The 23,599-nt window shown below is 43.4% G+C and overlaps 1 protein-coding gene across 1 annotated transcript in view; it reads left to right on the plus strand.

Annotated features, from left to right (window-relative positions):
• STAG1 (stromal antigen 1) overlaps nt 1–23,599 on the plus strand; it is a 295,978-nt gene that overhangs the window by 173,046 nt on the left and 99,333 nt on the right. The window contains exons 10-11 of the mRNA XM_019503764.1: nt 11,854–11,952; nt 17,974–18,053. Coding sequence (XP_019359309.1) covers nt 11,854–11,952; nt 17,974–18,053 — 179 coding nt within the window. The remainder of the gene's footprint in view (nt 1–11,853; nt 11,953–17,973; nt 18,054–23,599) is intronic.

Below are 23,599 nucleotides of genomic sequence, written 5' to 3' on the forward strand. Positions count from 1 at the left end.
GGCGGGGGGGGGGGGGGGAACAGAGTGCTGCCACCCAACACCTCGCAGTGTCACCGCTCCATCTGCTGAGACGACAATCAGAGTGTGAATAAAACATTAGAGACGGACAGACAGACAAAGGCTTTTATTATATTAGAGTGTTTTGATGGGTTCTTCCTCCACTAGCATTCCTACCAGCAATCTATCCCCATACTGCTTTTTCTTTGTTTATGGGAGAGAGACTAATCTTCTAGGATCACTTCAGAGAATGCTATGTAGGAAAGTTTCCTAATGATGTTGTCCTCTGAACATCTGTAGTGTCAGATCACAGGCATTTGTTTATATGCTATGTTGGACTTTGAATCACCTCTCAAGACGATTCTGCCACACTGAAGAGAAGAAAGAACGACAGGGCGTTTGTATACATTGTTGTGCCACAGCGCCAGGCGCTTTTAAAAGCACCCTGGTACTGTGGTGTATACATTTGTATAAACAGCTAAATACGCGCTGAGAAAATGTTGGTGGCAAGCTTTTGAACTAAAACGAAATTGAAGGTGTTTTAGTGCAAAAGTGAACCACCACCATTTTCTCAGCACTGACACACATTTAGCCGTTTGTACAAATGCATGCAATGCAGCGCGGGGCTGGCCTTGGCTCAGCTGTGGAATCATGGGAGCACACCCCCCACGCTTGCAGCACTCTGATTGGCTGTTTCCGTCAGCTGATCAAAGTGCGAATAAAGCATTACAGACAGAAAGAAAGACCTAGGCTTTTATAATAGAATCTGTGCTGAAGCCACCAGTATGCATGTAAGTACTGAATTACTTATTTTCTTTTTATGCTTTTTTCTTAAAATCCTGAAGTAAGAGATGGGAAGATCTGATCAGCTATTAAAATAGCTAAAGATCTTGCGTATGTGTGCTTTTTAAATTGGTTTACGTTAAGAGTTTTTTTTAATAATGATAAAGGAACTTTAGATTCAAATGGGAATGAAAAGAGAAATGACAAAAGCATTCACTTGTTAGTGTGAACCTGCGTCTCTTGAAAATTTAGGTTGCACTTTTCTTTGTTGTTGTTGTTTCTCATTTAAAAGCTTCCTGTGTTTCTGTCTCCAGTAGTACTCATCTTTTTAATGCTGGCTGAAGCCACCAGTGTGTGTGTGTGTATGTGTGCGTGCGTGCGCACGCACATGCGCACACTCACACTGGTGGCTCCAGCACAGCATTAGAAAGGTGAGTACTGGTAGAGACAGGACGATAGGAAGCTTACTTTATTATAGTGGGAATTGCTTCCTAAGCCCATCAGTCAGAAGTTGGCTTCTGTTCCCTTTTAATTTCAGGTGTCTTGTTTTTTATTTGTATTCCTTCTGGTGAAACTTTGGGTACTCTCATTGTCTTAAGTCATGGGTGCTCAACCTCCAGCCTACAGATCTTCCTACGGATCAGGAAATCTGATGGCCGGGGAGAAGTAGCTATGTCCCTTCCCCCTATTTGCCCCTCAGGGTCATTTTGGGCCAGACCAAGCCCTCTTCCCCACCATGCCTGCCCAAGGCCCCTGATTGGGACCACCAGCCACATCAGCCCTGAAGATGGACTGCCCCTCCAGCCCACCAGGGAAAAAGGTTGAGTGCCGCTGATCTAAGTCTATCCTAATCCTTTTTTAAACCCCATTAAGGCTAGTGACCTTAGTGGTGACTTACACAGTACTAAGTTCCCAAGTTAGGTACTACATTTCCTCTGTTATTTTAAAATAATATTAAAGAAAATGTTTCCACTTAATTGCATGCCATTTTCATGTTGTTAAGAGAAAGGGTAAATACTTCCCCTGTATGCAGCATTGGTCAGGCCACAGCTGGAGTACTGCGTCCAGTTTTGGGCACCGCACTTCAGGAGGGATGTGGATGGCCTGGAGAGGGTTCAGAGGAGGGCCACTCGTCTAGTTAAGGGCCTACAGAAAAAACCTTATGTGGACCGATTGGGAGACCTGAACCTCTTCAGCCTCCACAAGAGGAGGCTGAGAGGTCATCTTGGGGCTGCCTACAAACTCATTGTGGTAGGGCAGCAAGAAATGGGGGATGCAGTGTTTACCAGGGAGCCTCTCAGGGTAACTAGAAATAGTGGCCACAAACTGGAAGACAGCAAATTCATATTGGACATCAGGAAAAAGTTCTTTACAGGGGGATTGCCAGAATATGGAATAAGCTTCCAAAGGAGGTGGTGCTGTCCCCTTCCTTAGAGGTGTTTAAAAGGAAATTGGACAGACACCTGGCTGGGGTCATCTGACCCCAGCACTCATTCTTGCCCAGGGCAGGGGGTCGGACTCACTGATCTAATAGGTCCCTTCCAATCCTAACATCTGTGAAACTATTAAATAGGAACATTCATTTATCATCTTGGAGGGAGTCTGATGCTTCAGCTCACAGGGCCTTTATCAAAGCCATGTCATGTGCACGCTCTAATAACATCCATATTGAAGATAAGAACCTCCCTGACCCACTTCTGTTCCTTTTCCTGCACCACAGAGAAGATGAGGGCGCTTTGCTGTGTCCTCTCTGCTTGGCAAAAATTAATTATTACTTATGGAGTTTATAAAAACTTAGTGAGCATCAATGTTTTACATAATATTTTCCCTTGGCAGAGGGAAACCTATATATCCAGCACTCTGTCTAGGGTCAGATACATAGCTTTGGTATCTTTATGTGTAGGGAAGTTCCGCTGATGCGCTATTTTGTTATGTGCATATTTGGTCCCAGAGTAATGGAAACTGAAGTTGAGGCTGCAGGCTTAACTCAGTGGAGAGGTATTGAAGGTATTGATCCCTTCACTTGATACCACAAAGAGCACAAACTTATCTGTCATCCTTATTCAAGGCTTACCACCACTTTTGAAAATTTTCTCTTATTGTGTTGTTGAAATCCTTGGCTCCTCTTAAAGCAATATCAAGCAGACACCAGGGAGCATCACGATCATCTAAAGAGTCGAGTGCAGATAGTATTCAGAGACAGATCCCAGAGGCAGAACCTGTTGCTTTCATGCACAGGGTACTCCTGCTTCTGCTGTGGAACCAGACCTTTCCAAAAAGATAGGAAAGGAACCTGGTTAAAGACCTTTTAAAGAAAAGGAAGAAATATGACTACTGTTTAGAAAAGCTCTCGGCATACTCCATAGTGGAACCAAAATTAACCCAGGAGATTTGGCTGGCACTACAATCAGGAGTGTCCTCTCCATCCATAAATTCATGGAGGTGTAGCAGTAACTTGCCTTACAGAATGCTTGCTTCTCCTATATGTCTCTCTCCCTCGAGTCCAGAACCCTTCCTCAGATCTCAGACAACAGTGATGCATATTAGGTCCGCACCAGGTTGCCTTGGGTGCCACCCTAGATTGTCCTGGGGTTACATCCATCTCCGATTTCTTTAAGAGGGATATTCTCCAAGAATATCTCGAAGCCCAAGTAGAAGCAACAAGACTTAGGCATAGGAGTTTTTTTCTGCACAGGCTGCACCCATCCTAGCACCAGTAGCATTCTAATATTATAAAAGCGTCTGTCTGTCTGTCTATAACGTTTTATTCGCGCTCTGATTAGCTGTCTGAAACAACCAAGCAGAGTGCTGCAAGAGCATTCGGGACAGGAGGCAGTGGTGGCGGTGCAGCAGAGTGCTGCCATGATGGCGGGGACGAAGCGGTCCTGCTCCTAGCAGGCAGCGGCAGCAGCAGCACAGGGTGCTGGCTGAGGGGGATGGAGGGGCAAACTTTCCCCCTCCACCCTGCTCTTGGGAAACAGCGGCAGTTCAGGGTGGTGGGTGACAGCATTCCACCCCCCACCCTGCCTCCCTCCGTCATTCCTAATGGGCTATTGGCTAGTAAACAATATAACTCTCACCTTTTGGTAGCAGTGCCCAAACATCAACAACATACTTCTAGCAGTTCTAGTACCGGGCAGCTCTTTTAACACTGATGTCAGTGATCTGGCAGTAATAAACATACCCATCCCTGAACCACGTTTCCACCAGGTACCAGGAAGAAGGGGAGTGGGTGGTGATGATCTGGGAGACTCTTTGGAGACCTTTGCTATTAATGCACCTGCACAAGGTAAAACATCTCTTCAGTTGTCTCCCCCTGGAACAGATACAATGGGTCATAAGAAGCATTACGTATGACAGTTCATACACTCTCATTACTGACTGCCACCTGCACAACAGAGATGACAAAAGATCCACCAGCTACAGAGTGGATAGGAAGTACCCACACAACTAAGGACTCTTCTTATTTTGCCCAGCATCCTGGTCTAAACTATCTTGTATCATTTGCACTGAAAAAAAATCAAAGGGTGAGAGAGTCTACTCCCACAAGGGGGTCTGTAGGATTAATGCCTTAAAAGAAAAGACATCTTCTTCAGGATGTTTATGCATGTATATTGCCAGCTATTTTTGGGGAGGCACCACATGACTTCGGGGGCATATGTAAGAGTCAACTAGCAAAAGGCCTTGCTGCAGAAGGGAGTCTTACAAGAAAACATGTTTTATGTGTCATGATTCTTTTCCCAAGTTATGACTGACGGGATCTACATCTTCTTTCATTAGGAAAGAGGTTCATTTAGTTAAAATTCACACAAACTCAGCAATGCCAGATAGATGAATGTTTCATGCTCTAGGCCATCAGTTCAAATGGAAAAGTCAAAGTATTACCTTTATTTATGTGTTGATGCTAGAAAACAAGTTTGCAATACCCTTCAGACTTGATACTCTGAAATTCCAGTCTCAGCAAACAGGGTAGTTCTTCCTGGAACTCGAGCCTTATGAATTATCCTGCATTAAACCTTGTCAGCATTGAATAGCCTTGGAATATTCACTTATCTCAGCAAAATCCTACTCATTCTCATGGTAGGACAGCAGACACAAAGTTTCAGTAGGATTGCCCTTCAGACCTCTGTCTTCCTCAGTTGCACTTATACAGACACCTCAAACTAGGCTTGGGCACGTTAACTAGGAGCTAGGTTGCCCCAGATTTTAGAAGCAACAAGAAACTAGGTTAAATATTTATGTAGCTTTTCAATCAACTAGAAACCTAGTATTTCAAATACTGGAAGACCACATGCCTGCTGTGTGCTATCAGACATGTCAGGTGAATTATCCCTTTGTGTGCAAGATGGCTATGTTGCACCGGCAGTGAAGCACACAGCTTCAGTTTCATCCATTAGCCCTGAACCTGGCAGGAGAAAGGATGTGGAGATGGATTTCCTTTACTGGAGGAACCAAGACCAGTACAACTAGTCCCTGAAATCTGTCATCTACCACTGTTTTAACAGGCTAGAGATATGCACTCGACATATTTCCCATCTGAGGAAGCACTCTTTGCTCCCCTTACGCTGCTTAAAGGCAGACAAAGTGAAAGGATCGCTAATGAACGCATGTCTTTGGGGCTAGAAAAAAGAATTCGGTGTGAATTTAGTCAAATACTTCCGATTCCCTGGGTAAAACAAAAATATGGAAGCACAGAGAAAAAGTAATCTTCATTACCCTGAATGGAACTTTTCTGACACTAACTTCATTTGTTCATTTCAAGTCAGGGAAATCCTCCTTCTGTTTTAAAAAAAAAAAAAAAAAAGACTGGCATTCTGATTGGCCATGGTCAGATAGGAGGGCAAGATTTCCATCTGGACAAGTAATGAAAGAATTCCTTCAGACTCTGTCCTGTAGATTTCCGCTGACACCAGATGAGAATCATGTCTGTCTGAGGTCAAGTTCCACTATGTGGCTCCTCTTTTCTTTTTTAACAAAGAGATAACTTTTACTGCAATCATAAAAGCTGCATCCAGGAGTACTGAAGGAATTGGCCAGTGTCATAACAGAACCAGTGGCATGGATGTTTCAGCGCTCGTGGCACTTGGGTCAGGTCCCAGACAACTGGAAAAGGGCCAATGTGGTCCCTATTTTCAGGAAGGGGAGGAAGGAGAATCCGAGTAATTATAGGCCAGTCAGTCTCACCTCCATCCTTGGGAAAAGTCTTTGAAAAGGTTATGAAGGATCATATTTGTGGGAGTCCAGTGGGAAAAATAATGCAGCAGGGCGACCAGCATGGATTTGTAGCAGGTAGATCATGCCTGACGAATCTGGTTTTGTTTTATGACGGGATCACAAAATGCTTAGACGCAGGAATAGAGGTGGATATCATTTTCCTGGATTTTAGCAGGGCCTTTGATACATTATCTCATCCCATTTTCATAAATAAATTAAGAGGCTGTGACATAAATGTTTACGTGGTCTGATGAGTGGCAAATTGACTTGGGGGGGGGAGGGTCACAACCAGAGAGTGGTGGTAGAAGGGTCGGCATTGACCTGGAAGGATGTGGGTAGTGGGGTCCCACAGGATTCGGTCCTTGGACTTGTACTCTTCAATATCTTCATCAGTGACTTGGATGTGGGCATGAAGTGTATTCTGTCCAAGTTTGCAGATGATACTAAATTGTGGGGTGAAGTGCACAATCTGGAGGGTAGGGAACGACTGCAGGCAGACCTGGACAGGTTAGAAAAGTGGGCAGTACACAATAGGATGCAGTACAACAAGGATAAGTGCAGAGTGCTGCACCTTGGGTGGAAAAATATCCAGCACATCTACTGGCTGGGAAGTGACCCTCTCAGCAGCACAGAAGCGGAAAGGGATCTCGGAGTCATAGTGAACTCCAAGATGAACGTGAGTCATCAGTGTGACAAAGTCATCAACAAAGCTAACCGCACTTTATCATGGATCAGCAGATGCATGACAAATAGAACCAAGGAGGAGATACTTTTCCTCTATGTGGCACTGGTCAGACTGCAGTTGGAGTACTGCGTCCAGTTTTGGGCACCATACTTCAAGAAGGATGTAGATAACCTCAAGAGGGTGCAGAGGAGGGCCATTTGTATGGTTAGGAGCTTATAGGACAAGCCCTATGAGGAGAGACTGAGGGACCTGGACCTCTTCAGCCTCTGCAAGAGAAAGCTGAGAGGTGATCTTGTGGCCACCTACATATTCATTAGGGGGACGCAGCAAGGGATCGGAGATGCTGTGTTCACCAGGGCGCCTCTTGGGGAACAAGGAACAATGGTTACAAACTGACAGAAGATTTAGGCTAGATATCAGGAAAAACTTCTTCGTGGTAAGGGTGGCCAGAATCTGGAATGGGCTTCCAAGGGAGGTGCTGCTCTCCCCTACCTTGGGGGGGTCTTTAAAAGAAGGCTAGATAGGCATCTGACTGGGGTCATCTGACACCAGCACTCTTTCCTGCCTAGGCAGGAGGTTGGACTCGATGATGTGTTGAGGTCCCTTCTGACCCTAGCATCTATGAATCTACTTACATTATCAAAGAGCTGAAGAATACAGCAGTGATCATAAAGCTTGTTAAGAAGAAATTTTCCAACTATTTGAGTTGTTCTAATAAAAGATGTCGGTTTTACCCAAAGAATCTTGGCTGGAGTGATTATAAAGTATACTTGTCTCACATGAACAGAGACCTCACAAAATAACTAGATTCTCTGGACAAATATTGGGTGCAAAAGAAATACTGGATGTGCAGGACAGATAGCAATGGAAAACATCATATATACATTTTTAACTATGAAGCTTGAGGAGTGCTGGGGGAGAACAGGACTACATTTTCCATTATAAAATATTAAAGATTCCAAACCAAAGAACTCCTCTTGAAAAGACGCTATAGAGGTATCAAAGTTGCAATGGGACATAGAGAAGTTTTCAAGCAATACTGTAAGCTTTTAATGGTGATAAACCCTGGTTGCTTGTACACACCACAGTGGCTTACTTTGGTTTAATTCTTCTTAAATTGAAGCAGTGGGTGTTTAAAAACACTGCTTCAAATTAAACCAAAGTAAACCCCTGTGGCATGTACACAAGGGTTGGGCCCGATCCTTACCTCCCTCTCCAGCAGCGGGAAGAGCGAGCTGCTGGTGGGCTAAGCAGTCCCTGAGCTGTGGGCTGGGGAGCGGTGCTTCCCTCCACAGTGGTGCCCCCCCAGGTGGCACACATCTGCAGGCACCTGACCTGGGCAGTCCCAGGGGCACCATGGCCATGGAGGGAAGCACTAGGCCCCCATGCAGCTCAGGCAGGCAGGCTCTAGGGAGGGGGGGAAAATATTAGGCTCACTGGGGTTTTTTTTAGGGGTTGTTTTGTTTTTTTTTCTTCAGTGGAACCTGCCCTCATGGGCTGCCTGCACAGCCCCTGAGCTGCATGGGCCCAGTGCTTCCCTCTTCAGCTATAAGGTAGCAAACTAAAACATGTCAGACATGTTTTATTTTGTTATGTCCCAAAGTCATTTAACGCTCAATCCACCGCCGACAGTGTAAACAGCAATGCCATTTAAGCGGTGCAAAAGGGCATTTAAGCTGCTTTAAAGGCCAATTTTGTTGCGTGTACAGCTCTGTCATTTCATTCCTCCTCCACCCCCTGTCTCTAACCTGTTCAAAAGAAATATGGCAAGCTGTGCAGTTTTTGTTTGCTTTCATACACAGAAGCCTCTTTGCAAAAACCCCAGATAAGTCTATTGCATACCATCACATCATTAATCATACATATTTTCTAATTTCTATTTAGAATACTTGATTAACTGGACCTTTATAATCAGAACCTGTATTTAATTCAGCATCCTTTGATTTGGATCCTTACTATTTCAGTATTTACTGCATTTTATTTGGAAGTGCATGGGGAACCCTGTCTAATCAGAGGTCTGTTTCTATTTAATGAAGACTCGGTTGCAAAGCTGATTAATTTAGGTTTCAAATGGAAGCTTTTATTTATCTTTTAATCCTATGCTGTGGTCGGGTTCAGAGTTGATAACTGACGTATATTTGCCTGTTTCTGTTCTGTATGCCTCCAGTCGTTTCTGTAGTTGATGTGAAATAAATTAAGCACTTCAGAATTATTTCCTACTGTTTTGCTCATCTTCAAACCTGTGAATCAGAGAAAAGAAATGGAACCAGAGATACTATATAAAAGCTTTTAGTAAAGGCTATGTTAAAAATGGAAAGTCAATCCACAGTTAGGAAAATATTCAAGATTGCCAGTGCAGCCTTGATACTCCTACCACATTAATGCATAATAGCCTTGCCAAGCATAAGTTAGGACATCTCTAGTAGGCGTCTTTTGATTTCAGATGTCCCAGGTCCTAGGCATGTACCTTAAATGCTGAAATATATCCCTTCTTGCATTCTTTTCTTTATTCAGTGTCCCTGCTATGTAATGAGTGAGGCAGGGGTACTTGGGATGTATAGGATGTGATCATATAATAAACATGATATCATAATGCATATGTACCTGGGGGGTTGGACTAAGATTTAACAAGCAGCTTTAATTCTGGCATTTCCAAACTTTTGAGTATCCTTGATTTTAGAAACTTAATGCTTTTAACACATTTTTTATTTTTATGTAATTTCTTAGGTTTTAAGACAATTCCAGAAAATAGAAAATGCTTCAAGTTCATGGTGACCTCCTGCATAGGATCACAGGAAAATAGGGCTGGAAGGGGCCTTACAAGGTCATCTAGTTCAGCTCCCTGCTCAAGGCATGATCATTCATGACTAAATTATCCCAGCCAAGTGTCTATCTAACTTGCTTTTGAAAACTTGCAAGGATGGAGATTCCACAGTGCCTCTAGGTAACTTGTTCCAATGCTTGACCATCCTTCTAGCCAGAAAGTTCCTTCTAATCTCCAACCTAAATTTCCCCTGGTGCAACTTGAGGCCATTGATTCTAGTCCTGTTCCCTGTGGTCATGGGCCCATCTACCTCTGTGCAATTGCCCTTCAGGTAATTGAAGATTGCTATCAACTCCCCTCTCAGTCTGTGCTTCTCCAGACCTAATAACCCTAGTTCTTTCAGCCTTTCCTCACAAGTTTTGTTTCCCAGAATCCTAATCATTTGTGTTGTTCTGTGTTGGAATCTTTCCAAACTGGCCAATAGCTTTGGAATTCCTTATCCAGTTCCTTCACTACCCTAGCATACGTCCCATTGGGCCCTGCAGACTTGGAAGTATTTCGCTTCCATAAGTAATGCCTAACCTGTACTTCTGCTACTTTAGACTGTCTTCTTTCCTGTCTTTGCTGCCAGACGTACTTGTCATCTGATATTTGTAAAGACTAAACTAATATATGCATGAAATACTTCAGCCTTCTCTGCATCATCAGTAACTCAATTGTCTGATGTATTCCGTAAGGGACCCATGGTTTCTCTGGCCGTCTTCCTTTTGATATACTTATAAAATCCCTTTTTATGTCCCTTGTCATCTGCATCTCACCTCGTACCTTGCCCTTCGTAATTTTCTCCCTGTATACCCATGTGATACTCTTTAACTCATCTCTAATAATAGGACCAAGTTTCCACTTGTTGTATGATTCTTTTTCGAGTTTCAACTCATTGAAGAGATTGCTGTGTAGCCAAGCTGGTCTTCTTTTGCACTTCCCATTCTTGCATTGGGATAGCTTGCACCTGTACACTTACAAGGGCCTCCTTAACACTACAGCCCACTCTTCTGGACTCCCACAAGTTTCCTGAGTTTGTTAAAGTCTGTTCTTCTGAAGTCCATTGCCCTTATTGTGCTGCTCTCCTTCCTTCCTCCCCTTAAGATCTTGAAGTATCATTTCATGGTCACTGTCACCTACATTACCTTCCATCTTCACATTCTCAACCAATTCTTCCCTGTTTGGAGAGATTCTGAATTTTAGGCAAGCCAAAGGAAAGTTCTGCAGGATTCTCCCTGACCGAATCTTAAATCAACTTTCTCTTGGACCACCAAGTCTGAATCTTTCATCAGCTTTCTCTTGGACCACCAAGACTTTGTCCTGAAGCTAATGAGCTTGGTGTACTTAGGCTCTTAGGCCCACATCAGGAGCCTAGAATTTCATTATCTCCTGTGTGCATCATACATTGAGGCTTTCTATGCTGTAAAATGTTCTGAAGGCAAATTATTTGCGGAACTACATAAAAAATCCATTCAAGAGACTATTTTATCCCTCCAGAGTCTTCTGCACTAGTATTATAAAAGTATCTAAGCCAGAGAACACGCTTCCAAAGTCTGACAGAACCAGTCTCACATTAGCAGGGACACCCCCAAAATAAAGCAGTGGTCATTTACCTGTACCTGTATGTAGTTCTTCTGTACATTCCCAGTCACTGACCTCTACCTGTCTTCCATTTGGGTTGTATGAAGATCAGCAGAAAGGAAGTGAGGTGGTCAGAAGCTCAGTGATTTATATTATTTTGCTGAGATACCTTAGCTCTCAAAATATCTTGCATTAGTACTGGGATAAAGTACTTTGCATTTATATTTTGTTTTGTGAATCATGCTGCAGCAGCAGATTTCTGTAACCTTTTTGATGCCTATACAAACTATTTTTAACATAGATCCATAAAGCTTGTTAAATCCCTGCAGAGAATCAAGTGCATGAAGTATCCAGTGAAAAAGTTGCATGTAATTTATTTCCTGAAGATGTGTAGCTGCATGAGATTGATATTTGCCTACCTCTCATCCTCTTGGAGTTTGAGTTGATGAATTGCCCCACTCTTCCCCCACCTTATGTATTAAGTTTTTGTATTATATATAATTCTTTCAACAGACACCAAAGAGCTATAGTTATTCAGTAATGCAGGTCAAGTCATTTGTGTGAGCAAAAAAAGGAATAAATCTAATATTTAATTTTAAAGATTATTCACTACTTATGTATATTTTAACTGAATTGTTGAATTGCTTGGCAAGATTGTTAATATTCCATGTAAATAAGTTATCTAAAATATATTGTACATCTAGACATGGTTCAAATTATGCTACTTAATCTATGTGCGCTTTTAATTTGGATATTATTTTAACCAACCTCATTTTGTTTTACTTAGCAAGGTGAAGTGAGGTTGAAGTGTTTGAAAGCTCTTCAAAGCCTGTATACCAACAGGGAGTTGTTTCCTAAACTGGAGCTATTCACTAACAGATTCAAGGTAAGAGTGACAAAAACGTAAGAAGAAAAAATGTGGATCTTTAAGGCCTACACTAAGACTAAAATTATCTCGCCTAACTGTTTCAGCGCCCTGAAATTATGTGCATTAATTTAAAGGAAGGAAAGAGCTATACTGGCTGTCTCTCTGTTTTTTCAGGGACTTATCTGGGTTTGTGGTTTGCATCTGGGAGCTGCAAGACTTCTCTCAGGGGTGCCACAGCACAGGTGCTGCTTCTGCAGCCAGGTAGAAGTGCCCCACATACCTGTTGCACAGCCAGAGTGGGAAGGTCTGCAGCACACACATACTTTCCTGTCTCATTAGGGTTCTCTGGTAAGCCTAAAGGAAGCAGGAGAGCTGGCTTGTGCCACAGCCCTTCCTAGTCCAGCCCCCACCATGCTTCTAGAAAGAGGCACACAGGACATTTCCACCTGCCCTGTATGCCTGTGTTCCTGGGAGATGCCATGCAGGGTTGGACCAGGAAAGCTGCCACTTGAGCTAGTTCTCCTGCCTGCTTTAGGGTTATCAGGTAACCCTAATGAGACAGGAGAGCGTATTCATGCCACAACCTTTCCCACTCTGGCTGTGCATGAGGTACACAGGTCAGTTTTCCCTAGTGGCAATAGCAGTGGCACCCGGGTGAGGTCTGCTTGAGGTAGCACAACAGTGGCTCTCAACTGGGATTACTGCCTAATTCAGAAAAGTTGGGGAGGGGGTAACCCAACTCTCAAAAGATTGACAACCACTGATAAAGCTACAAAAGCAAAACTAAGTTCACTTTTTGTAATAGAGAAAGGCCTCTTGGTCTTTTAAGTTAAAGAAATGCAAGTCAAAAGCAGGAAGCATCAGACCAGAAGCAGGAATATTACTGGATGTAATTTATGAGGGTGACAGAAATGCATCCATTTTTTTAAATTAACTTGTTAAATATCTGTCCCTAGGCATGGGGGTGATTCTTATTGATCCATCACACAGTCCACTTGTTCACTTTCGTTACCCCTTACTCCTGCGTATATTGCATTTTAATAGTTAAGTTTGCCGTTAGCCTTATACAGTGTACGTGGAAGTATAAAGTAAAATGGAAAGTGTTACCTTCAATATAACTTTTAAATAATTTTAGACTATGTGTGTTTGTGTCCCTGAAACTGGAGTGCATAGACTGCATTAAAATGAAGTACAAAACCATGTAGGTGTCTCATGGACAGAGAAAAACACTCAGACTAAAAACAAATATGCAGTGCATTAACTTGCATATGCCCCACTAAAGAGGAATTGCAGTTTTTCTGCGAGAGAGATTCTGAAAATGGTTATCCTGTTAGAACATGGTGCGGAGATGAGTTTCTTGGAAGAATCTTCTGTGGTACTTTGACTAGCCTGAATAAATTGGTATCCTTTTTGGTAGTCTTATGAAACAATCAAGTACTGAAAGCATTATTATCAATTTGCGCTGTAGTATTTTTATATTTCAGGGGAAGCACCTTGATAGGTTATTGTAGGGAAAATGTTGCTGGTTCTGCCAACCTGCACTGCAACTGTTCTACAGAAAGATTTCAGACTCCACTGCTGCCATATTCAGTGTCTTTTAACAATACTATATTGTCTTGATAAACCTCCTGAGTTACTTTCCCAAGAAAATTTGAATTATTTTACTTTGAAAAATGATGAAAAAATTCCAGTGAAAAATTCTAGATAGGACAGGAATGGAGACTAAAATTCTCTACTCCAAACATAGCTACAGTACATCATACTGAAAAATTCCCTACAATCCCTTTTGTACTCTGATTGGTTTTATGCATCATTACAATTACTGTAAAGTCTCCTCAGAAGTCAGAGTTGTTCAGTGAAGGAAGTAAAAGATGAAGAGAAGATATAAGTCTTCCAGTATATAAAATGTTGTTATAAGGATGGCAGTGATTGTTTGTGCACCTTGTGCACTGGACTAAGAGCAAAATGAAATTCTTTTAATTTGCAGCAACGATGATTAAAGCTAGATATTATAGGCAAGCTCCAGAGAACTGCTTTAAGCACCTAAAATGAGACTTAAGCAGAATTTAGATATACAGATGCAAAAGAACAATCCAAAGAACCTTGGAGCGGGGACCAGAATGCAAGTTTCCCCATCTCTAGCTGGGCACTTAACCTCTAAGCTATGGAGTCAGGGTCCCTTCTGCACTGTGGTCCACCTTCAACAGGGAGGCTGAATAGTACTTCTCACCCAGAAGCGGGGTAGATCCAGAGAAGGTGCAGTCCCCTTTCTGCACACAGCACGGGACCAGTATGGGCATGTGCTCCATACAGTATCCTACTAACCGGTCCTGTGTACTGTATCCTACTAACCAGTCCTGGGCATCCCATGCTCCGCGCCCCTCTGCCACATGGAGCATGTAGCTGGTCCAGCCCTGCACCCTATGTGCAACACTCAACAATAGCCCTGGGACTCGCTATGCATGTGGCCCTTGGGGCTAGGACAGGGCAACGGCCAGTGCATGGGGTCAGTCCAGCAACCCACGTGCTGGATCATATGCCTCCATGAGCCAGATCCAGCCATATATTTGACACCTGTGTTGGAGGTTAGACAGAGCTTTGTCCAGGATGGTTTAGATGGGACTGATCTTGCCTAAAGTGGGCAATTTGAATTGAACAACCTCCGATCATATTTTCCATCCCTACTCTTCGGTGTTTTTCACTTGAACTTGATGCTGACCGGGTTAGCTAGGCATGCTCTCAGGATGCCCAATGAATGGAGCTCATCTAAAAATTATGTAAATTCGGGCACCTCCCCCAGCAGCAATATGGATTGCACCAAAGATTAGGCAAAAGCTAGACATCTAGGTGATCAGAATGGATTGCCACTGAATGCATGCAGAAGACTAGGCTTGAGGGAACTTTGTAGTCCAAAATGGAGGTTCAAATTAGTATTAGTACCTAGCATGTTTTGTGGTTCCTGAACCAGAGCCAGTCTGGATCACACTTTGGGACTTAGGCATAATTTAGGTACCTAGATCTGGTTTGTAACTAAAACATCTACTTGGAACTGATCCCTAAGTTTTAGGTTTAGCAGTATCCCAACCTAGAAAAACATTTCTAACTATTAAAAATAAAATGCTGGAACAGGATATGTAAGGAAGTTGTGGGATATCTTTTACTGAAGATCTTTAACTTGCAGGTTGAACAAACATATGTCAAGGATGGTTTAGGTATACCTGACTTGGCTGTGTGCAGAGGGTTGAACCAGATTTTTTTTAAGTGGGTTCAGTTTTCATTTCTGTGATTCTGTAAAATGACCTTCTTTGGCTTGATCTGTTTCAGGAAATATGCCCTTTTCTTTGGTAAAACAGAATCAAGCCAATAGGGAGGAAAGAAAATCCAAACTCTAAGCTTCTTCCTTAACCCTTGGGATAAGCCAGGTTTGCTTGGCAATTCAGAACAAAACACTCACCACCCAAGAAAATGATAAGAAAATCTTCAAAAGATTCTCTATAGGGCTGCCTCATGTTCTCCCTGTGCAGTCTGAAAGATTTGCCTGTGACTACTACTGCTAATCTAGAGCCACTAAAGCAATGCCAATACTAGGATTTGCTTTTCTTACTATTGGGACTACTCAAAGAAATTCTCTCTCTACCTTCAGGAACAAATGACTTTTAAAGTTCTCTCCCTGTTTTGTGGGGAATGGGAAAAAAACAATGCAACAATCTGTGTCTGTCCTAGTGTTATACTTGCTTGCTCCAACTTAACAAAGGTAATATACAAGTTCTGTAACAAATTCACAGGAAATAAATTTTCTCCCCAGTGGACTCTAGATGCCTAAGGAACACAGTAGAGACAAAACTGAGAGGTTCTTAGAAAAATAATTTACTTAATTGTCATTTGTTTTTCCATGGCTACTTGCTATTCATATGTTTTCTGGTCAGGTTTTATCTGACTTGAGTACTTTAGTGCAACATTTTTGCTTCTCCATTCTTAATTTCAGAAGAAATCTCCAGAGACATGTTGACTATTCAAGCTCAAATGACAAGTCCTAGGAAGCGTTGGACATGTCTAGTAACACTCTTATTAATTCCTTAGTAGTTTGAAGATCCCTTTGATATAATCTAATTAAGGTGAAGGGGAGTTGATAATAGTACTTCTCAAATGAGAATAATGGCTTTGCCTTTTCAGCCTTTCTGACTGGGTGTTAGAGACTATTCCTATACTTAAACTAAGAAGGCACATGTTATTCAGCCAGAAAGAAGCATATATTTTCCACATCAAATCCATATGGAAAAGATGGGAATCATTTCTTTTGAAGGCCAAATCAGATGTCTCAAAAGTAACATTTTAAAAAATACCCAAATGACTTAGGACAGTGGTCTCCAAAGTGGGGTACGTGCACCCCAGGGGGTGCACAAGATGATCCATTGGGGTGCGGGAAGAAAATATTAAAACTTCTATTTATATTTATATTTATATAAATATACATATATTGGGGGTGCATGCTCAAAACTTTTTTACTGATAGGGGTGCGCGATCAAAAAAGTTTGGAGACCACTGACTTAGGAGACCAGGTCCTATATTCAGTAGTGCAGTGTACTCATTGACTGGTACAATCACATTAGAATAAGGACAGCTGGGACAGATCCAGATGGGATGTAGTGGCACAGCTGTGCCTCCCTTTTCAACTAGACCACCCCACAGGAGTCCCTGGGGGACGTCTTTAAAGTACCCAAGGCAAGTGAGAGTTCCCTCTCCCTTCCCCTCTGTGCTCAGAGCCACATCACTTTCCTTCCTCCCCTGCCTCCCACTGCTGCTTTCCCCATTGCCCACTCCTGTCTACTTCAGCAATATGGAGGATGGCTCAGTTGGAGGCAGTGGCAATGGATGGAGGGTTCCTCCTCCCCATGTGTGCTCCAGGGGGAGCAGTCAGGGTGGGGGAACCCATCCCCACCCATTTTCACTGCTGCTTTCACTATCCCAGCTGAGCCCTCGTCTCATGTGGCTCAGCTGGAGAAGGCAGGAGCAGCTCTGAAGCTTTCCCTGCCCCCAGGACAGTAGGGAAAGCAGCAGAGGCAGGCGGGGAGAGAAAGTGGAGGGATTCTTCCAGAAAGAGGCTGAGTGTTGGGGATGCTACCACCTCTAGCACAGTTTGCTGCTCCTATGTCTCCACTTTGCCAAATCCTGGATCCGTCCCTGAGAACGGCACAAGAAAAATGGCCTTGAAGGAAAAAAAGACCACCTGTCAACACTGTGAACTTCAAGGTAGCCTGTCTGACCACAATGTTATAAGATTCAAGGGAACGAAATCTTATTGGGTAGGGACATTGTCTTGTTAGTCTACTTCAGTAGTGAAGAAAGAACCTAAAGTCAAAGACCCTCTTCTGTTCCAAAGGCAAATTCCTTCAGCTCTCTCTCTTTCCCAGTGGTGGTCTAGGTTTTAATTTGGCTCTTAGTAGCTCAATAAACTCCTTTTCAAGCTTTTAAGGACAGTAGATCTCCAATTCTTTTCTCATGAAGCGGCTATTCCTTGCCCAGTACTGTGGAGCAGGGAGCAGTGCTTCTGTGTCACTGAAAGACAAAATGACTGGCACGTCTGCTTCATTTTTTTAAAAATATTTGGAAAAGAAATCATTTCACTTCTGTCTTCTCTTCATGGGTGCAGGACAGTCTCTAGGAACATTTTAGATAGGCTGAATAAGGTTTTACCTCCATTCCTTTGCAGGGGAGGTATGCTAATATGACATTTGTCCAGAGTGGTGCTTCTGTGCCACAAGTTGTTTGCCTGGCTCCTGCATGGTGCACAGCGATGTGGGCCAAAGGAAAGTACGTTAGTTAGCACATGTTCCCACTCTGGTGTGTTTCTCTGTGTTAGATGTAGAACCTGTCCTACACGTTGCAATGGAGGTACATTCCACTAAGGAAGCATAGCCTCTCAGAAAGAACTCAAATGGTTGTCCTGAGTCTAACTCAGAAGAATATCTGTTAAAGATTTATTCTTTTGTAAGCTGTGCGTATAATGTGTTTTGTAATTGTAACAAACATTTTTTTCAGGATCGCATTGTATCAATGACACTTGATAAGGAATATGATGTTGCTGTTGAAGCCATTCGATTAGTCACGCTAATACTTCAGTGAGTATTTCTCAAAATGACTATAATTTTCTGTAAAAAGCACTTTACCTAGTAATATTTATTTTATGTAGATTTCTCTTATGTATTGTGACAGCTATGTAACACTGAAGTTGATTCCATGTGCAGTAATACTTTCATTAAATAATTTTTGGAGAGGCTGGAATAGGATTAATGGTTTCATGATGGCCAAGGGGCAGCTAGCCGCAGAATTCCAGCTGGACATGGCGATTGGGAGCAGGAGGGCAATTGAGGGCCAGCACAGGCCAGGTTATCCTCCATCTGCTTCACCTGTCATCACAGCCCCAGCCCCTTGGTCACCAGCTCTGCAGCCAGGGTCACCGCTGCCGTCACCCTCTGCCCCGTGCCAGAGCTGTCTTACCAACACAAAATAAAGAAGAGCATCTACTGTCACAATTAAATGCCAAGATAGCAAAACAAACTAACAACACTAAAGGATAATTTGATTACATTGTTCCCTGCTCACCTTTTAATGCAAAAAAAACCAAACCAAGTGCAAACTGAAGTTGATAATTTAAATTCACAGATTTAAAAGATAAAAAGTCAAGTTTACTACTTATTCTGTCGTCCTTTTTTGGTCACATGTTAAATTATCACTGATTCATTACTAAGCTGCAAACACAAAATGGAGAATTTGAAAATTTATTAGCGAATATTAAAATAAAATGCTGTATATATGCATGCGTTATTAAAGAAAGCACAGTTCCTGTGCTGTGTTGTATTCAAAACTATCAAAAGGATGTATGTTAAAAGTATCAAAAACACAATGATGCGTAATATGAAAGATATTTATATAAAATATACCCCAGAAATCCATAATTCTTTACTAATAATTAACTATTTAATGCTGTTTGTGAGTTAGGCATGCAAGACCTAATATTCATGCCCCTTTGTATGTGACATATTGGATGGAGCCAGTATTTTTCAACATATTTGTTTATAAATGTAGTTATTATAGCTGTACAATCTGAAAAAAATAAAGATAATTACCTATGGAAGCCAAATATTGGCATATTTCCTCTCAATCTGTTAAAAACTGAGTAAAAAAATAATTGGCAAAATGTATTACAGCAGTTCTGGATATACCTCCAATATTATGTTCAAGGAAGCTTTTAAGCAAAAAATAATCCTGTTTGTTATATAGCAAATTCTTTCCAGTTTTATAATACTCAAAGGGTAAATACAGAAGTTTCAAATAAATGTATTTATTCAGTTATATTAAAATATTTCAATGTATTTAGATTTTTTTAAATTTACTCAACTCTGAATTAAATGGGTCAATAATGCTTGGACCAGAAATGTTTTTAATGTTCTTGTAATGTAAGTGTTCTTGACTTCAGTGATACTTGGTTCAGGCCATTGGTGAGGAACCTAAATAGTTTTCAGCAGCTAAGAGATCTGACACCAAACTTGCACGGTGAATGGGCAGCCCCCCTAAGAGACTGGTAGTAGGCATTCAGTAACATTTTTGCTGGAGGTTCCACCTCTGTTTGTGTTTGTAGGTAGTAGAAAGAGTTGTTGATTTGCACCTGGGTTCATGGTGGGAATGTAAATATTATTTTAAAAATCAGTTGTTTAAACTCTTCTGATTATATCAGTTTGCTCACCACTGAGCTAAATGGTTAAGTCCAGCCTGTAAGCTGGATCAGGCCTGCAGTGGACTCCATTTCCTGGCAGCCCCAGCTCCTGGCCAGTCTCCCAGGAGCCTGGGGACATGACAGTGTAGGGCCACAGAACCGGGGCTCTGCCCGGGCCCAGCCCCACACTGTCACACCCACATGCTCCTGGTGTCTCCATGGAGACCAGCCAGGAGCTGTGTGTGGAGCTGCTCTGGGGCTGGGGTGGTGGTGACAGCACACAGCGGGGCCGGGGCAGAGCCACAGTCCGCTGCCCCCATTCCCCGGTGACGGGTGCAGGTTCTGTGGGCAGGGGCACGCTGGGAGCAGAGCCCTGCCCTGTGCTGTCACTGCTGCAAGATCCCGGCCCGGGAGCAGCTCCCCGCCTGGCCACACACCCTGCCTGCACAGCCCCTGGCCTGTCTGTAGAGACCCCAGGAGCGCGGGGGCAGTGGCAGCACAGGCCCGGGCCAGGGCAGAGCCCCAGTTCTGCACCCTGCACTGTCATGGCCTCACGCAGTCACACTCCCATGCTCCTGGGGTCTGCAAGGAGACCAGGTGGTAGCTAGGGCTGCTAGAAAATGGAGTCCGGCCACCAGCCAGATCTGCCATATTGCCACCCCTAGTTTAACTGGTAAGACATACCAGTTGGTCTGAGGGTCTTACCACGCCGGCACAGCGGGACGGACGGGTTGGGCTGAGGGACACACCATGCTGCCACACTCTGTAGTCCCGGTAAACCACATTATAATTCACACATTGTTTGAAAAACTGATGCAATGAACTCCACTGTAGCAAACAAGCCTTATTTCAGAAAAATATATTAACTATTAATTGTTAACTGTAATGCATTAATGGTATAAATATAATTACAGTTTAACCATTTAATCTTTCATGCACCTCGTTTATGGATAAATCAGACTGTAGGCAAGGAAACCCTAACTTTGTCTAAGAAATATCTAGAATATTTGGGACAAGACCTTGTGTTAACTTTGTGCCCAAATGCTCCTTGTCCAGCTGCATCAGCCCCATTTTTGGCACTTAACCACAGTTTGCAATTCTGTTTCTCCCTGAATGTGTGTGCACATACCTTCTGGACTTTAAATGGAGGAGGAGGATAACCCTCCCTTGTTTTAGCCAAGTAGCCAATTGGTTAGGCAGCTGTGAGCTGCAGCAACCCAGCTCTGATCCAGCATGAGCCTGGGTGCCTTTAGCAACACATCAGCACTCTGGGAGAGGATGCTTAAACCCCTGGAGACTTCAGGGGGCTGTGTGGGGACAGTGAGAAAGTCAGCCACTGAGCTACAAGGTGTCACTTACGTGAAAGAGCACCCTGTACTTAGGAAGTGTCAAAGAGACCAAAGGAAAAGATGTTGCAGTAGCATCTTTACATTAAGGTAAACTTAAGAGCACATAGGTATAATATTTAAGAGCCAAGGACAGTAGTGAGTTTGTGAGTGTCAGCTGGGATTGCTTGCAGAAACTGTAACCTGCATTCACATGCAAGAAGAATCCATATTCTACAGGCTTGTATAGAATTTCTTCATTGCATATTAGTATGCAGCAGCTGAACAGTATTTTTAATACACAGAATTTAGTGAGAGGTTGAACTTCAGTGAGATCAGAGTAATGCCTGGGAAGCCAGTCTGAGGAGCAGAGGAGTCCGGAAGAGCTCGCTCTACTTTAAAGAAGCCTTACTGAGAGTGCAGAAACAAACCATCCCGATGTGCAGGAGGTCTAGCAAGTATGGCAGAAGACCAGCTTGGCTTAGCAGGGCCCTCATCAGTAAGCTAAATCACAAAAAGGAAGCTTATAAGAAGTGGAAACTTGGACAAACAACTAGGGAAGAGTATAAGACTATTGCTTGGGCATGCAAGGATGAAGTCAGGAAGACCAAAGCTCAATTGGAGTTGCAGCTAGCAAGGGATGCGAAGAATAACAAAAAGTGTTTCTACAAGTATGTCAGTAGCAAGAGGAGGATCAGGAAAAGTGTGGGTCCCTTATTGAATGGGGAAGGCAGCCTAGTGAGAGATGATGTGGAAAAACTGAAGCATGCAATGCCTTTTTCACCTCAGTCTTCACAGACAAGGTCAGCTCCCAGACTGCTGCAGCAGGCAGCACAGTTTGGGGAGGAGGTGAGCCAGCAGTGGTGAAACAACAGGTTAGGAACTATTTAGAAAAGCTGAACATATAAGAGTCCATGGGACCAGACGGCCCGAGGATGCTGAGGGAGTTGGCTGATGCGATTGCAGAGTCACTGGCCATCATCTTTGAAAACTCATGGTGATCAGGAGAGGTAGGTCCTGAATGCTTGGAAAAGGGGAAACATAGTGCCCGTATTTAAGGAAGGGGAAAGGGGGGGATCCAGGGAACTACAGACCAGTTAGCCTCACCTCAGTCCCTGGAAAATCATGGAGCAGGTCCTCAAGAAATCAATCTTGAAGCACTTGGAGGAGAAAAAGATGGTTAGGAATATTCAGCATGGATTCACCAAGGGCAAATCATGTCTGACCAACCTGAATGCCTTCTAGGATGGATGACTGGCTCTGTGGATGTGGGGAGACCAGTAGATGTGGTATACCTTGATTTCAGCAAGGCTTTTGATACAGTCTCACAGGCAAGCTAAGAAAGGTACAGGCTGGATGATCAGATTGTAAGGTGGATAGAAAATTGGCTGGAGCATCAGGCTTAGGTGGTAGTAATTAATGGCTCAATGTCTAGTTGGCAGCTTATATCAAGTGGAGTTCCCCAGGGGTCGGTCCTGGGCCCAGCTTTGTTCAATATCTTTATCAACAACCTGAAAGATGGCATAGAGTGCGCCCTCAGCAAGTTTGCAGATGACACCAAGCTGAGGGGAGTAGTAGATACACTGGAGGGTAGGGCTAGGATTCAGAGACCTAGACAAATTGGAGGATTGGGCCAAAAGGAATCTCATGAGGTTCAATAAGGACAAGTGAAAGTCCTGCACTTAGGACTATGCACCAGTACAGGATGGGGGCTGACTGGTTGGGCAGCAGCTCTGCAGAAAAGGACCTGGGGGTTACAGTGGACCATAAACTGAATATGAGCTAGCTGTGCGCTTTTGTTGCTAAGAAGGCCAATGGCATACTGGGCTGCATTGGTAGGTGTGTTGCCAGTAGGTCAAGGGAGGTGATCATTTCCCTCTATTTGGCACTGGTGAGGCCACATCTGGAGTATGTGTCCAGTTTTGGGCCCCCCACTACAGAAAGGACGTGGACTAATTGGGGAGAGTCCAGCGGAGGGCAACAAAAGTGGTGAGGGGGCTGGGGGACATGACTTCTGAGGAGAAACTAAGGGTACTGGCCTTATTTAGTTTAGGGAAGAAAAGACAGGGGTTTTATAGCAGCCTTCAGCTAGCTGAAGGCTGGTTCCAAAGAAGATGAGAGGATGGAGCTGAACTGTTCTCAGTGGTGGCAGATAACATTACAAAGAGCAATGGTCTCAAGCTGGAGCAAGGGAAGTTGAGGTTAGATAGTAGGAAGAATTTTCTCATGAGGAGGGTAATAAAATACTGGAACAGGTTACCCAGAGAGGTGGTGGAATCTCTATCGCTGAAGATTTTCAAGACCTGGCTAGACAAAGCTTTGGCTGGGAGGATCTAGCTGGGGCTGGTCCTGCTTTGAGCAGGGGGTTGGACTAGATGAGACCTCCTGAGGTCCCTTCCAACCCTCATTTTCTATGCTATGATCTTGTTCTCCTAAGCTCTCAATTTTGGGGTCTGTTTTTATTTGCCGATGTATTTGCGTCATACTCATTAGAATAGAAACATGCTGCATTTACTCCAATCCAAGACAAGGTTTTTACACATTTAATATGGGAGGTGGGGCCCTCATCTTATATTTGAGTACAAGGGGGCAGGCAGCTGCTGTGGCTTGGGCCCTGGCCCTGGTG

Source organism: Gavialis gangeticus, unplaced genomic scaffold (genome assembly GCF_001723915.1).
Source record: "Gavialis gangeticus isolate Ggan-Ray unplaced genomic scaffold, GavGan_comp1, whole genome shotgun sequence".
NCBI lineage: Eukaryota > Metazoa > Chordata > Crocodylia > Gavialidae > Gavialis > Gavialis gangeticus.